Source organism: Electrona antarctica (assembly GCF_951216825.1).
Source record: "Electrona antarctica genome assembly, contig: scaffold_26, whole genome shotgun sequence".
NCBI classification, from domain to species: domain Eukaryota; kingdom Metazoa; phylum Chordata; class Actinopteri; order Myctophiformes; family Myctophidae; genus Electrona; species Electrona antarctica.
Window position 1 is genome coordinate 3192778 of NW_027636995.1, and position 12555 is coordinate 3205332.

At 45.1% G+C, this 12555-nt stretch overlaps 1 protein-coding gene across 2 annotated transcripts in view; it reads left to right on the forward strand.

Annotated features, from left to right (window-relative positions):
* The first annotated feature begins 279 nt into the window (after nucleotides 1-279).
* The window catches only part of LOC306919536 (uncharacterized protein), a 50601-nt gene continuing 38325 nt past the window's right edge, over nucleotides 280-12555 (forward strand). The window contains exon 1 of one of the 2 annotated variants that reach the window (XM_079532300.1): nucleotides 280-1437. In XM_079532300.1, the coding sequence (XP_079388426.1) occupies nucleotides 423-1437 (1015 nt within the window). In that variant the 5' untranslated portion in view covers nucleotides 280-422. Of the gene's footprint in view, nucleotides 2131-12555 lie in introns of those variants that run through there. The other variant, XM_079532301.1, reaches the window with a different exon arrangement.

Sequence of the window (12555 nt, forward strand, 5' to 3'; positions counted from 1 at the left end):
GTGATGATGATGATGATGATGATGATGGAGGCAGAGAGACAGAGCCTCTAGCCAGCACTTCAACCCAACACATGAATACACAAGCTGATGTAGAGGACTGTGGAACATCACAACCAACTGGTGATAACCAGCTCCTCTCTTTACACTCTTCTGAATCGGACAATGCATCTGACAGTGATGAGTGGGAGCCAACTAGTGATAACCAGCTGTCTTTAAACTCTCCTGAATCAGACAATAAATCTGACACTGAAGACAGTGATGAGTTAGAGGAGACTAGGGAAGGTGCATCAGATTTAAACACACCGACATCACACAAGACACAAAATGTGAAAGGTCAAGCCTGGACGTTGAGCAACAAGCTGTCCCAGGATCTGAAAACAACAAAACAAACTGATTCCATTAGGAGTCACACAGGGAAGAAAATGTTTAGTTGTACAGAGTGTGGCAAAATGTGTAATACGAAGGCAGATCTTAACCAGCACATGAGGACTCATACAGGGGATGGGGAAAAGCCATTTACTTGTACAGTTTGTGGCAAATGCTTTAGTAACAAATTTATTCTAAGAGACCACATGAGGACTCATACAGGGGAAAGGCCCTTCACTTGTAACGTTTGTAGCAAAGGCTTTAATGTAAAAAGTAATCTAAAAGTTCACATGAGGACTCATACAGGAGAAAAGCCCTTTACATGTGACGTTTGTAGCAAAGGCTTTGGTTATGTGCACCATCTAAGAGAGCACATGAGGACTCATACAGGAGAAAAGCCCTTTACTTGTAAAGTTTGTAGCAAAGGCTTTGGTACTAAGCGTGGTCTAACTAACCACATGACCACTCATATGGGGGAAATGGAAAAACCATTTACTTGTAAAGTTTGTAGCAAAGGCTTTGGTACCAAGCACGGTCTAACTTATCACATGACCACTCATATGGGGGCAATGGAAAAAAGGACTCATACAGGAGAAAAGCCCTTTACATGTGAAGTTTGTGGGAAAGGCTTTTCTAAAATGAGTATTCTGAAAGTTCACATGATGAGTCATACAGGGGAAAAGCCCTTTACTTGTAACGTTTGTAGCAAAGGCTTTGTCTCTAAGAGGGATCTAACTTACCACATGACCACTCATACGGGGGAAAAGCCATTTACTTGTAAAGTTTGTAGCAAAGGCTTTCGTATGAAGCAAGGTCTAACTTATCACATGTCCACTCATATGGGGGACATGGAAAAAACATTTACTTGTAAAGTTTGTAGCAAAGGCATTTGTAGTAAGCAAGGTCTAACTTTCCACATGACCACTCATACGGGGGAAAAACCATTTACTTGTAAAGTTTGTAGCAAAGGCTTTGTTCATAAAAGTTATCTAAAAGTGCACATGAGGACTCATACAGGAGAAAAGCCCTTTACATGTGATGTTTGTGGGAAAGGTATGTCTGAAAAAGGAAGTCTAAAAGTTCACATGAGGACTCATACAGGAGAAAAGCCCTTTACTTGTAAAGTTTGTAACAAAGGCTATGGTGCAATGACTAATCTAACTAGCCACATGAGGACTCATGCAGGGGAAAGGCCCTTTACATGTGAAGTTTGTGGGAAAGGCTTTTATAAAATGAGTATTCTGAAAGTTCACATGATGAGTCATACAGGGGAAAAGGCTAAGCCCTTTACTTGTAATGTTTGTAGCAAAGGCTTTGTTTCTAAGAGAGCTCTAACTTACCACATGAACACTCATACGGGGGAAAAACCATTTACTTGTATAGTTTGTAACAAAGGCTTTGGCGCAAAGACTAATCTAACTTGCCACATGAGGACTCATGCAGGGGAAAGGCCCTTTACTTGTAACGTTTGTAGCAAAGGCTTTGTTTGTAAGAAGGGTCTAACTTACCACATGACCACTCATACTGGGGAAAAACCATTTACTTGTAAAGTTTGTAACAAAAGCTTTGCAGCAGCGTGTATTCTTAAGAAACACATGAGGACTCATACAGGGGAAAGGCCCGTGTAACGTTTGTAGCAAAGGCTTTAAGTTAAACTGTCATCTAAAAAGGCACATGACGACTTACAGGGGAAAAACCCTTTACTTGTAAAGTTTGTAGCAAAGGCTTTAGTGTAAAGAGTCGTCTAACTTACCACATGAGGACTCATACAGGGGATTATTATTCTAGTCACTTCATGTAGGCTGTTTTTGATTTTCTTTTTTGCAGTGTTATATTGTGTTTGGTTGCAGTAAATCAGTTTTTCTGTTGACCCTGATGAAGGCCCATGCAGGCCAAAATGCGTTGGTCGTGTTTTTAACCCCCAGAATGCTTTGCTATATGAAACCCTTTTCTATTATAAAGGACCCACGTAGCGCTTTTTTCAGTTTTTCTGTACCTCAGTCTGTACCACCTTACCCTTGACTTTTATATTATATTATAACAGTTGGCCTTAGTGCCTCTAGTAGTTTTACTGTGTTCTTGGCTTGACACTACTCGGCCTGACTTCATAGACGTGGTGGGTGTGTCAGTGTAATTATCGTCATTGCAAACAGTGGCTTGTTCATTGTTAAACTTGCCCCTATCTGTATATAACACGCCTACTTTGTTGTACTCATACCTGGCGAAGACCCATAAGGGGTCGAAACTTCATCCTTAAATAAATACATTTCCTGTGGGAGCTACGAAGCAGTGTGCGGACTACTTCTCCTTCTACACATTTAAGACATCATAGATATAAGCATATATGAGTCACACAATATGACAATTACCACATGTTAAACTTTGTCAATTTACCAATTAGACATTTAGCAGACAATCTTATCCAGAGCTAATTAAAATAAGCAAGGTAAATAATCACTTAGAATGCAGAATGATGGTGTAGGTAGGCCCTCAATGAACTAGGACACCAGGTGAACCATGAACCTGGCATCTGTCTAAATAACACTGTTGTTGGGCCTCAAGAAAGTCGGACATCGGGTAATAGTGGTCCTCCACTGCTGACCTGATTGATGTGCCTATACTAAAAGAGAACTAAAAAACAAGGTGAAGCAGCTTTCTGCTTCTACAGGCTGACGGCGTGGAACAAACTACCACTATACCTTCGACAGGCAGGCTCTGTGGACATTTTTGCTCAAGACCTACTTCTACACTCTTGCTTTCAGTTGAGCTTTTAACATTAAAAGTTGTTATTCATGTCCTCACTGTATTGCATAACTGCTATTATTTTAATATTTTGTTATGTCTTTACTTTTCTTTATTTCTCTATTGCTTTGTAAAGCACTTTGAGTTGCAAAAAGGTGCTATACAAATAAAGTTGATTATCATTATTATGTATTATATTCGTATCATTTGTGGTCAGGAAAAAACAACCTAAGAAGATAATGTCTAAGTACCCTTATCTTGGTCAATCACGATTAGCTTATTTCCTTCATAAATAGATATACTAGTAATGCTGTCTATACTGTCCTCCCTGGGGTGTAGCAACCACAGAAAGCAAGTCAAACTCCGTTCACTGAGGACATGAATCGGGATGTAAGCTTCAAACTCCAAAATATTTAATGCAGACTCCAAGTGCATGTAGTGAAAACAGAATGAAGTAAGAGGTAATCAGTGATAATGACAATAGGTGATAATGACATAATGAAACAGTGAGTATGCCAGTATGGCCATATTGGGCCTATTCAAAGGTGCTGATAACGGATGATTTCGCCTATTCAATAGAGAGATAACAGTCGAATGGGGTGCAATATTTCACTATGAACTGTACCAAATCCCATGCAACAATAATCTATAAAGACTCACAGCACTGATTAAACAGCTACAGTAAGGTCACATTCCCACCTAATACTTCGGTAGACTCAATGCGAATGGGCGGAAAGATTGGGATTCTTGCATATTTAATTTGCTGCGGTTTGCCTTCACACTCATCCGCAGCAATTGGAAATGCAGCAGGGGGGACCTTTATCAATGTGTTCCATTCATAAACTAGCCTACACAGTGAAATCTATGGTGATAAAATTATACTCATAACGTGCATTTGTCGTGCCGTCTGGGACTGGACCCCCCCCCCTCTCTCTCTCACACACACACTATACGCACGCAGCCACGCACTTTCTTTTGGGCATGGAGGCACAGCGCTGAGCGCACTGATATAACAGACAGCAGCGCAAAATGTTTACAAGTTTATCGAGATGAAAGTCCCTACTCCCCAGTCCCCACACAGTGACAGCACTCCATGTTTACGGCACGCACAGACAGACAGACAGAATATTCTGTAGGCTATAATACACTGCAGTGTTTTTATGTGTTTCCTTAAGCAATTGATTAATGTACTCGTCCTCAATTCGATCAGGGCTTCAGTCTCCTCATTCGACCACTTCTATCCACGGTAACTCCTCACCCGCCACATTGTTTGCTTAATTTCCTTTATTTGCTGCGGATTGCATTCCTACCTGCACCGAATCGAAATCAAGTGCGATTGGAAGCGAAGCGAAACCCCCGTTTTTGGTCGAAGTAGAATGCGGTTCTTTGCTGCGCATTAGGATTCGAATGAGGCTTCACACCTGCCAAACGAAGCATTGTAATTGGCTAGCTAAATCAGTGGGAGGGGCCTACATTTCCCAAGGGCATTGCCCAATCTGTGCAGCCATCGAGCCAACCACACTTGCCCAGTGCCCCAGAATTGCACCTTTCCTGTGCTATACTTGCGGGTCCATATGTTATATGCCTACCAACAGTCCTATGCAGTCATGAGTCCGAGACCCTTTCCAAAACCCTAACCTAACCCTAAGTCCTAACCGCACACTGGCACGGTGATATTTAAGCCGCCACGGGTGATTTTAACCCACAGCATGGGTTACTTTTAAACTGCAGCGCATGTCGGGGAGCGACGGTGTTGTCGGACTAATGACTGTAGGATTGTTTTTATGTCTAATCAACGTATGCACCCCACGGGAAAGTGGCACGCGGGTCTTTAGCTGAGGGGTGATTTCACCCAGAGTAATCTAGTAAGAGAGTAATGACACTCCCGTTGACTCTCATTGTAACAATGGAATGCGGAAGTGCTCATTATATCTCAATGGAATAGTTCCAGCCATAGGAGCAATGTTTGGAACTATCGCCCATAGGTACCCGCTTTGCGGCGAGATCAAAGCATGTCACCACTCTCTTACTAGATTACTCTGATTTCACCCAACACTGGGCAAGTGCCTCTGACACCAGACTGATTAGGCCTACACCTCAAAATACATCAATAATAGGATCTATTACATCACTACGCTGTACCCACACTAGTGTAGATAATTTGGTGTTCATATATTTGAACGGGTAAGGACTAGTTATCACATTTTTTGAGCAGTGCCATAACCACATATTGGTTGAAAGAGGGATTTGATATAGCATAGTAGTAAAGAGAGATTTTAGGTTGATCCAAGATTTGGGCCACAAGGTGGCGGTAATGCACCAAAAACTGGTTGCCATGGTTGCCATCTGCCGTAAAGCAAAGTAGAAGCTGCTGCTATTGCGCATGCGCGAACCACGTTGTTGTGCATGCGTGTTGTTTTTCATGGCGGCGAGGAACAAATGAGCGTGGTGAAAAATGTCTTACAAACGAGGTAGAATGCGTCAAACGGACTCTCTAAGGCTGAGGCTGTCGATAAATGAACACCTGACGTCGGTGGGAGAGGAGATATTGTGTGTTTTGGAAAAACAGCAGAGTGATGCTGCGCTGAAGCTTGTTAGAGTGTTTGTGTTGGAGCGCCTCAGCACTGCTGCAGGATTCATGTTCAGCTTCTTCCAGAGAGAGATGGAGACACTAGAAACTCTGCTGAAGAGACAAGACAAACTTCTGGACGTCCTTTTACAGCCACAAGTCATATTATACAAACCAGGTTTGTTGAGCTGACAAATCAAGAAATAGGAGAATAAATGTCATACGTTTAGAAAAGCACTTTGAGTAGTTGTGCTGATGCCATAGCTCTTCTCTCCTCCTTGTGTCTGTGTGTAAAGAGGTTTCTTCTCTCCTCCTTGTGTCTGTGTGTAAAGAGGTTTCCCCTGAACATGAGGAGAGCACATCCAGTCTGGTCCAGGAGGAACCACAACCCTCACAACATGAGGAGAGGAGGTCCAGTCTGGTCCAGGAGGAACCACAGCCCTCACAACATGAGGAGAGGAGGTCCAGTCTGGTCAAGGAGGAACCACAACCCTCACAACATGAGGAGAGGAGGTCCAGTCTGGTCAAGGAGGAACCACAACCTACACACATTAAAGAGGAAAACATGGAAGAGGAGGTTGATGTGTCAACATTGACATTACTACATGGGAAGACAAGGTGCCACACTCTCTCAGGTAAAAAAATAAAAATCGCACCCGTGAAGTTAGGGGCGCTAATATAATTAAAGTCTAACTCATGTTGATGTAAAACAAACGGTGCCAACACAAGCATTACAAGCATTACAAGAGACAATATGACGTAAAGAGGGACAATATGATGTAAATTTACCCATTTTTAAAACAAACATGTAACTAAAAACAAACATTAAACCTGTATATAGCGCCCCTCAAAAATAAGCATCACTAATTAATTCAAGTCTAAAAGTCATACTATAGCAGCCCATACATTATTCTAGGTCAGATGGGGGTGGGTTCAGAAACAAAACATTTTTTTTTGGAGTGAGTGAGTGGCAATGTGAGTTTAATGCAATCCAATGGGACTTTTCTTTTTGGATGTAGCCTACTAGAATGTCGCGGGCCTTCGGCCCGCTCATCCTAGCGCCATGCGATACGCAAATGGGAAGAAGGCCATGATGTTTTCATTTATGCATTTGCTTGGAAAGCGCAAAGTTGCCAAGCTGGCTGTGTGGCCTTGTTTGGTTTTGTGTATTTGCGTATGAAAGCGAGCATGGCAAGGCGCAGGAACAGTATACTGTACTGTAAGTCTTTGTACTGTACTGTACTGTACTCATGTGTACTGTACTGTTCTCTGTACTGTTGTTATTAGTGTTGTGTTCTTATTTGTTATTATTATTATTATTACATGGATTAATATTCTGATGTACTGTACTGTACTCTGTACTGTTGATATTATAGTTGTTATTAGTGTTGTGTTCTTATTTATTATTATTATTATGATTATTACATGGATTACTATTCTGATGTGAGCTTTCTTTCTGTACTGTACTCATGTCTCATGTGTACTGTACTGTTCTCTGTACTGTTGATATTATTGTTATTAGTGTAGTGTTCTTATTTTGTATTATTATTAGCGTTTGTGGTGTGTGTGTGCGTGCCATTTGAGCTGCATCGCGAGGCGATCCAAAATCCCCCCCCCCCCCCCCGCACACGAGCGCGCGCGCGCGCACACACACACACACACACACACACACACACACACACACACACACACACGTGTCTGCAGTGACACTGCGTTGTACGTAGCTGTTTTGTGTTGCAGCGCGTTGTTGCAGCGCGCGCGTGTGCGTGTAGTGTTGTTGTTCTTATCCATATATGCGCCTCGGTTCGTCCCGTTTGTACCACGCCAGGTGTCGACACGGTCGTGTTTGCATTATTTTATTTTGTATGTAATCGCGGCGCTCTCCATCCAAGTTAGAATCAGTGTGTGCGGTGTGTTGTTGTTCTTCTTCTTCTACTTTTGGTGTGTGTGTGTGTGTCACGTGGTGGGCTTTGAGCAAATGGGAGAGGGAATGTAGTGTTGCCAGGTCCGCGTATTGTAAGCGAGTGGTAGTGTGTGTAAGTAGCGTGTTGAATGGCATATTTTCTGTGCTTGTTTTCATAGACGTGGCAACAAATTAGCAACAGTAGCCAATGGGAAAAAGGATTCAGTGTTGCCAGGTCCGCGAGTGTTGTAGTGTGTGTGAGTAGCGTGTTGTATGGCATTTTTTGTGGGCTTGTTTGCATAGACCTGGCAACAATGTTCTGTGGCCCGTGAGTGTGCGCGCGCGGGGGTGTCGGTGCTTGTGGCGTGTTTGTGTTTATTATTGATATTGATATTGTTTGTGAGTCTGGACGGGAGCCGGCTTTAGTGGCAGTGCAATGACAATTTTTACGCGGGTGGTGTTGAGGGTGGGCGTGCGGCGCGACATGAGGAGATAGCCGTGGATCCTCCATTAGGGGCGCCGCAAATTTGGAATATTTAGACGTTTGTTGCAAACACATGCTTTTTGGGGGATAAATCCCCATTCCCCTCTTAATTACTTACAATTACATCGACACCAGTTGTCAGAAGGCAGGCGTCCCAGGTTTCCCTGGCTGCGTGGAGCACTCGGCTATGATCTGGGAGCAAATCCAGACAGCCAAGCGCAAAAAAGCAGATCTACACGTGGTTTGGTTGGATCTTGCAAATGCCTATGGGTCGGTTCCCCACCAACTCATCAGCTTTGCACTCAACTTCTTCCATATTCCACCCTGCATGCAGAGCCTTGTACTGAACTACTTTAACAACTTCCAAGTCTGCTACACAACTCAGGAAGTCTCAACTGGTTGGCACCAGCTAGAGAAGGGGATAGCAATGGGTTGCTCCATTTCTCCAATCCTTTTCACAATAGCCTTTGAGATCATCCTGATTGGTGGAAGACAGATGGTCCGAGGAGTCAGATCCCAATCAGGTCAGCGACTCCCGGCCCTACGGAGCTACATGGATGACGTCACCACCCTCCTCCAGACAGCAGTGTGTACCTCCAGACTCCTGAAAAGACTTGGGGAGCTTCTAACATGGGCCCGGATGAAAATAAAACCTACCAAGTCACGCAGCCTCTCCATCCGGAAAGGAGTCAGGAATGACAACATCTCATTCTCAGTGGATGGTGAGGAAATCCCACGTGTGGTTGATGAACCTGTTCGGAGCCTTGGAAGGCTTTACACTGCCGACCTGTCTGACAAGCACATGGCTGCCTCAGTCACATCTCAGCTCTTGGACGGCCTGAACAAAATTGACCAAAGCTTTCTCCCAGGGAAACTCAAGGTCTGGTGTTACCAGTTCACCCTATTCCATCGTTTGATGTGGCCCCTAAAGTTGTGTGATATCACCTCCACAACTGTCCTCAAGATGGATTCAAAAGCCAACACTTACATCCGTAAGTGGCTGGGCCTTCCCAGATGTCTTTCCAACACAGCTCTGTTTGGAAGAACCACACTGAAGCTGCCACTGAAATCCATCAGCCTGGGCTACAAACAGGAGAAAGTGAGGCTTGTGTTCGAGCTGAGAGACTCACCTGATCCAACTGTCCGCAACGCCAAGGCCCAAGTCCGCACAGGACGTAAATGGAATGCTATGCAGACAGTAGACCAGGCCATCGTCCGACTGAAACACCAGGAAATGGTAGGACAAGTGCAGTCTGGCAGGGCTGGTTTTGGCTGGGGAACAGCACCCACAAAGTGGTCCAAAGCCTCAAAGAAGGAAAGGAAAGACCTTGTGGTTTCAGAAGTGGTGAAAATGGAAGAGGAGAGCTATGTGATCAAGGCTGTGGGCCAACAGCAACAAGGGAGATGGACCAATTGGGAGGCCGTAGTCAACAGGGTCATTACATGGGCAGACATGTGGAGAATGCCCCAAGCGAGGCTGAGTTTCCTCATCAGGGCCACATACGACACCCTTCCCAGTCCCTGGAATCTGCATGTGTGGTACGGGACAGAGGTGACCTGCAAGCTCTGTGACTCCCAGAACGCAAGCTTGCATCACATCCTTTCTGGCTGTAAAGTGGCTTTGACGCAGGGCCGATATGGATGGCGCCACGATCGCGTTCTGCGGAAACTGGCTGAAATCCTGGAAGTACGCAGAATGGAAGCAAATGGCGCCAGTTCAAGAACAGCAGAGCGGTCGATCCAGTTTGTCAAGCAAGGGGGCAAGCCGCAGAGCATCACCAAGAGCCCACAGTCCCTCCTGTCAGCTGGAAGCGAGTGGAACATGAGGGCTGACCTAGACCGGCAGTTGAAGTTCCCGCAAGAGATCACCACAACCTCTCTACGACCAGACATCGTGTTGTGGTCCACCTCTACTAAGACAGTCATCATGGTAGAGCTGACAGTTCCTTGGGAGGAGGGAATGGAGGCTGCCTTTGAGAGAAAGAGGGACAAATATTCAGAGCTGGCAAGTGAGTGCTCACAAGCAGGGTGGAGAGCCTTCACATACCCAGTGGAAGTCGGGTGTAGAGGCTACACTGGAGCATCCACCCAGCGGCTACTAAAGTCCCTTGGGATCAAAGGCTCCAAGCTTAAGAATGCCCTCAAAGTCCTGGCAGAGGAGGCAGAACAAGGAAGCTTCTGGTTGTGGCTCAGGAGAAATGACAAATCGTGGGGAAAACAAGGAGCTTAGACAGGGGGCAGTAGGGAACCTTTCCTGCTACTATATTCCACCACCCTGAGATGCTGTGGTATGCGGTCAGCCCACGCCTGACTCAGGGAGATGGACGTCCCTGCCATGCATAGTCCCTTGGGACTCATTCCACAACCACAAAAGCAATAACACAGGGGACAGAGTGTGGGGAGAACAAGGATCCTTCCGCTGGCTGCAGGGGGCGGCAGGGAGACGTCCCTGTCGCTGCTCCACCACCCAGAGATGTTCCGGGATTAAAGGAGCGAAACATCTGTGAAGGGTGGCTCCCGGCTGATGACCCTGCAGCCAGCACCATGGCACCGTCGGAGGTGCGTCAGGCAGAAATGCCCAGCAAGTATTATCACTTGTGCTTACATCTACACGTGATCACAGCTGGGGTGACTTGACATTGTAATTGGCTAGCTAAATCAGTGGGAGGGGCCTACATTTCCCAAGGGCATTGCCAAATCTGTGCCATCGAGCCAACCACACTTGCCCAGTGCCCCAGAATTGCGCCTTTCCTGTGCTATACTTGCGGGTCCATATGTTTGGTTATACGCCTACCAACAGTCCTATGCAGTCATGAGTCCGAGACCCTATCCAAAACCCTAACCTAACCCTAAGTCCTAACCGCACACTGGCACGGTGATATTTAACCCGCCACGTGTGATTTTAACCCACAGCATGGGTTATTTTTAAACTGCAGCGCATGTCGGGGAGTGACGGTGTTGTCGGACTAATGACTGTAGGACTGTTGGTATGTCTAATCAACGTATGCACCCCACGGGAAAGTGGCATTGTAACAATGGAATGCGGAAGTGCTCATTATATCTCAATGGAATAGTTCCAGCCATAGGAGCAATGTTTGAAACTATCGCCCATAGGTACCCGCTTTGCGGCGAGATCAAAGCGTGTCACCACTCTCTTACTAGATTACTCTGATTTCACCCAACACCGGGCAAGCGCCTCTGACACCAGACTGATTAGGCCTACACCTCAAAATACATCAATAATAGGATCTATTACATCACTACGCTGTACCCACACTAGTGTAGATAATTTGGTGTTCATATATTTGAACGGGTAAGGACTAGTTATCACATTTTTTGAGCAGTGCCATAACCACATATTGGTTGAAAGAGGGATTTGATATAGCCTAGTAGTAAAGAGAGATTTTAGGTTGATCCAAGATTTGGGCCACAAGGTGGCGGTAATGCACCAAAAACTGGTTGCCATGGTTGCCATCTGCCGTAAAGCAAAGAAGAAGCTGCTGCTATTGCGCATGCGCGAACCACGTTGTTGTGCATGCGTGTTGTTTTTCATGGCGGCGAGGAACAAATGAGCGTGGTGAAAAATGTCTTACAAACGAGGTAGAATGCGTCAAACGGACTCTCTAAGGCTGAGGCTGTCGATAAATGAACACCTGACGTCGGTGGGAGAGGAGATATTGTGTGTTTTGGAAAAACAGCAGAGTGATGTTGGTCAGCTGAAGCTTGTCAGAGTGTTTGTGTTGGAGCGCCTCAGCACTGCTGCAGGATTCATGTTCAGCTTCTTCCAGAGAGAGATGGAGACACTAGAAACTCTGCTGAAGAGACAAGACAAACTTCTGGACGTCCTTTTACAGCCACAAGTCATATTATACAAACCAGGTTTGTTGAGCTGACAAATCAAGAAATAGGAGAATAAATGTCATACGTTTAGAAAAGCACTTTGAGTAGTTGTGCTGATGTCATAGCTCTTCTCTCCTCCTTGTGTCTGTGTGTAAAGAGGTTTCTTCTCTCCTCCTTGTGTCTGTGTGTAAAGAGGTTTCCCCTGAACATGAGGAGAGCACATCCAGTCTGGTCCAGGAGGAACCACAACCCTCACAACATGAGGAGAGGAGGTCCAGTCTGGTCAAGGAGGAACCACAACCCTCACAACATGAGGAGAGGAGGTCCAGTCTGGTCAAGGAGGAACCACAACCTACACACATTAAAGAAGAAAACATGGAAGAGGAGGTTGATGTGTCAACATTGACATTACTACATGGGAAGACAAGGTGCCACACTCTCTCAGGTAAAAAATAAAAATCACACCCGTGAAGTGAGGGGCGCTAATATAATTAAAGTCTAACTCATGTTGATGTAAAACAAACGGTGCCAACACAAGCATTACAAGCATTACAAGAGACAATATGACGTAAAGAGGGACAATATGATGTAAATTTACCCGTTTTTAAAACAAACATGTAACTAAAAACAAACATTAAACCTGTATATAGC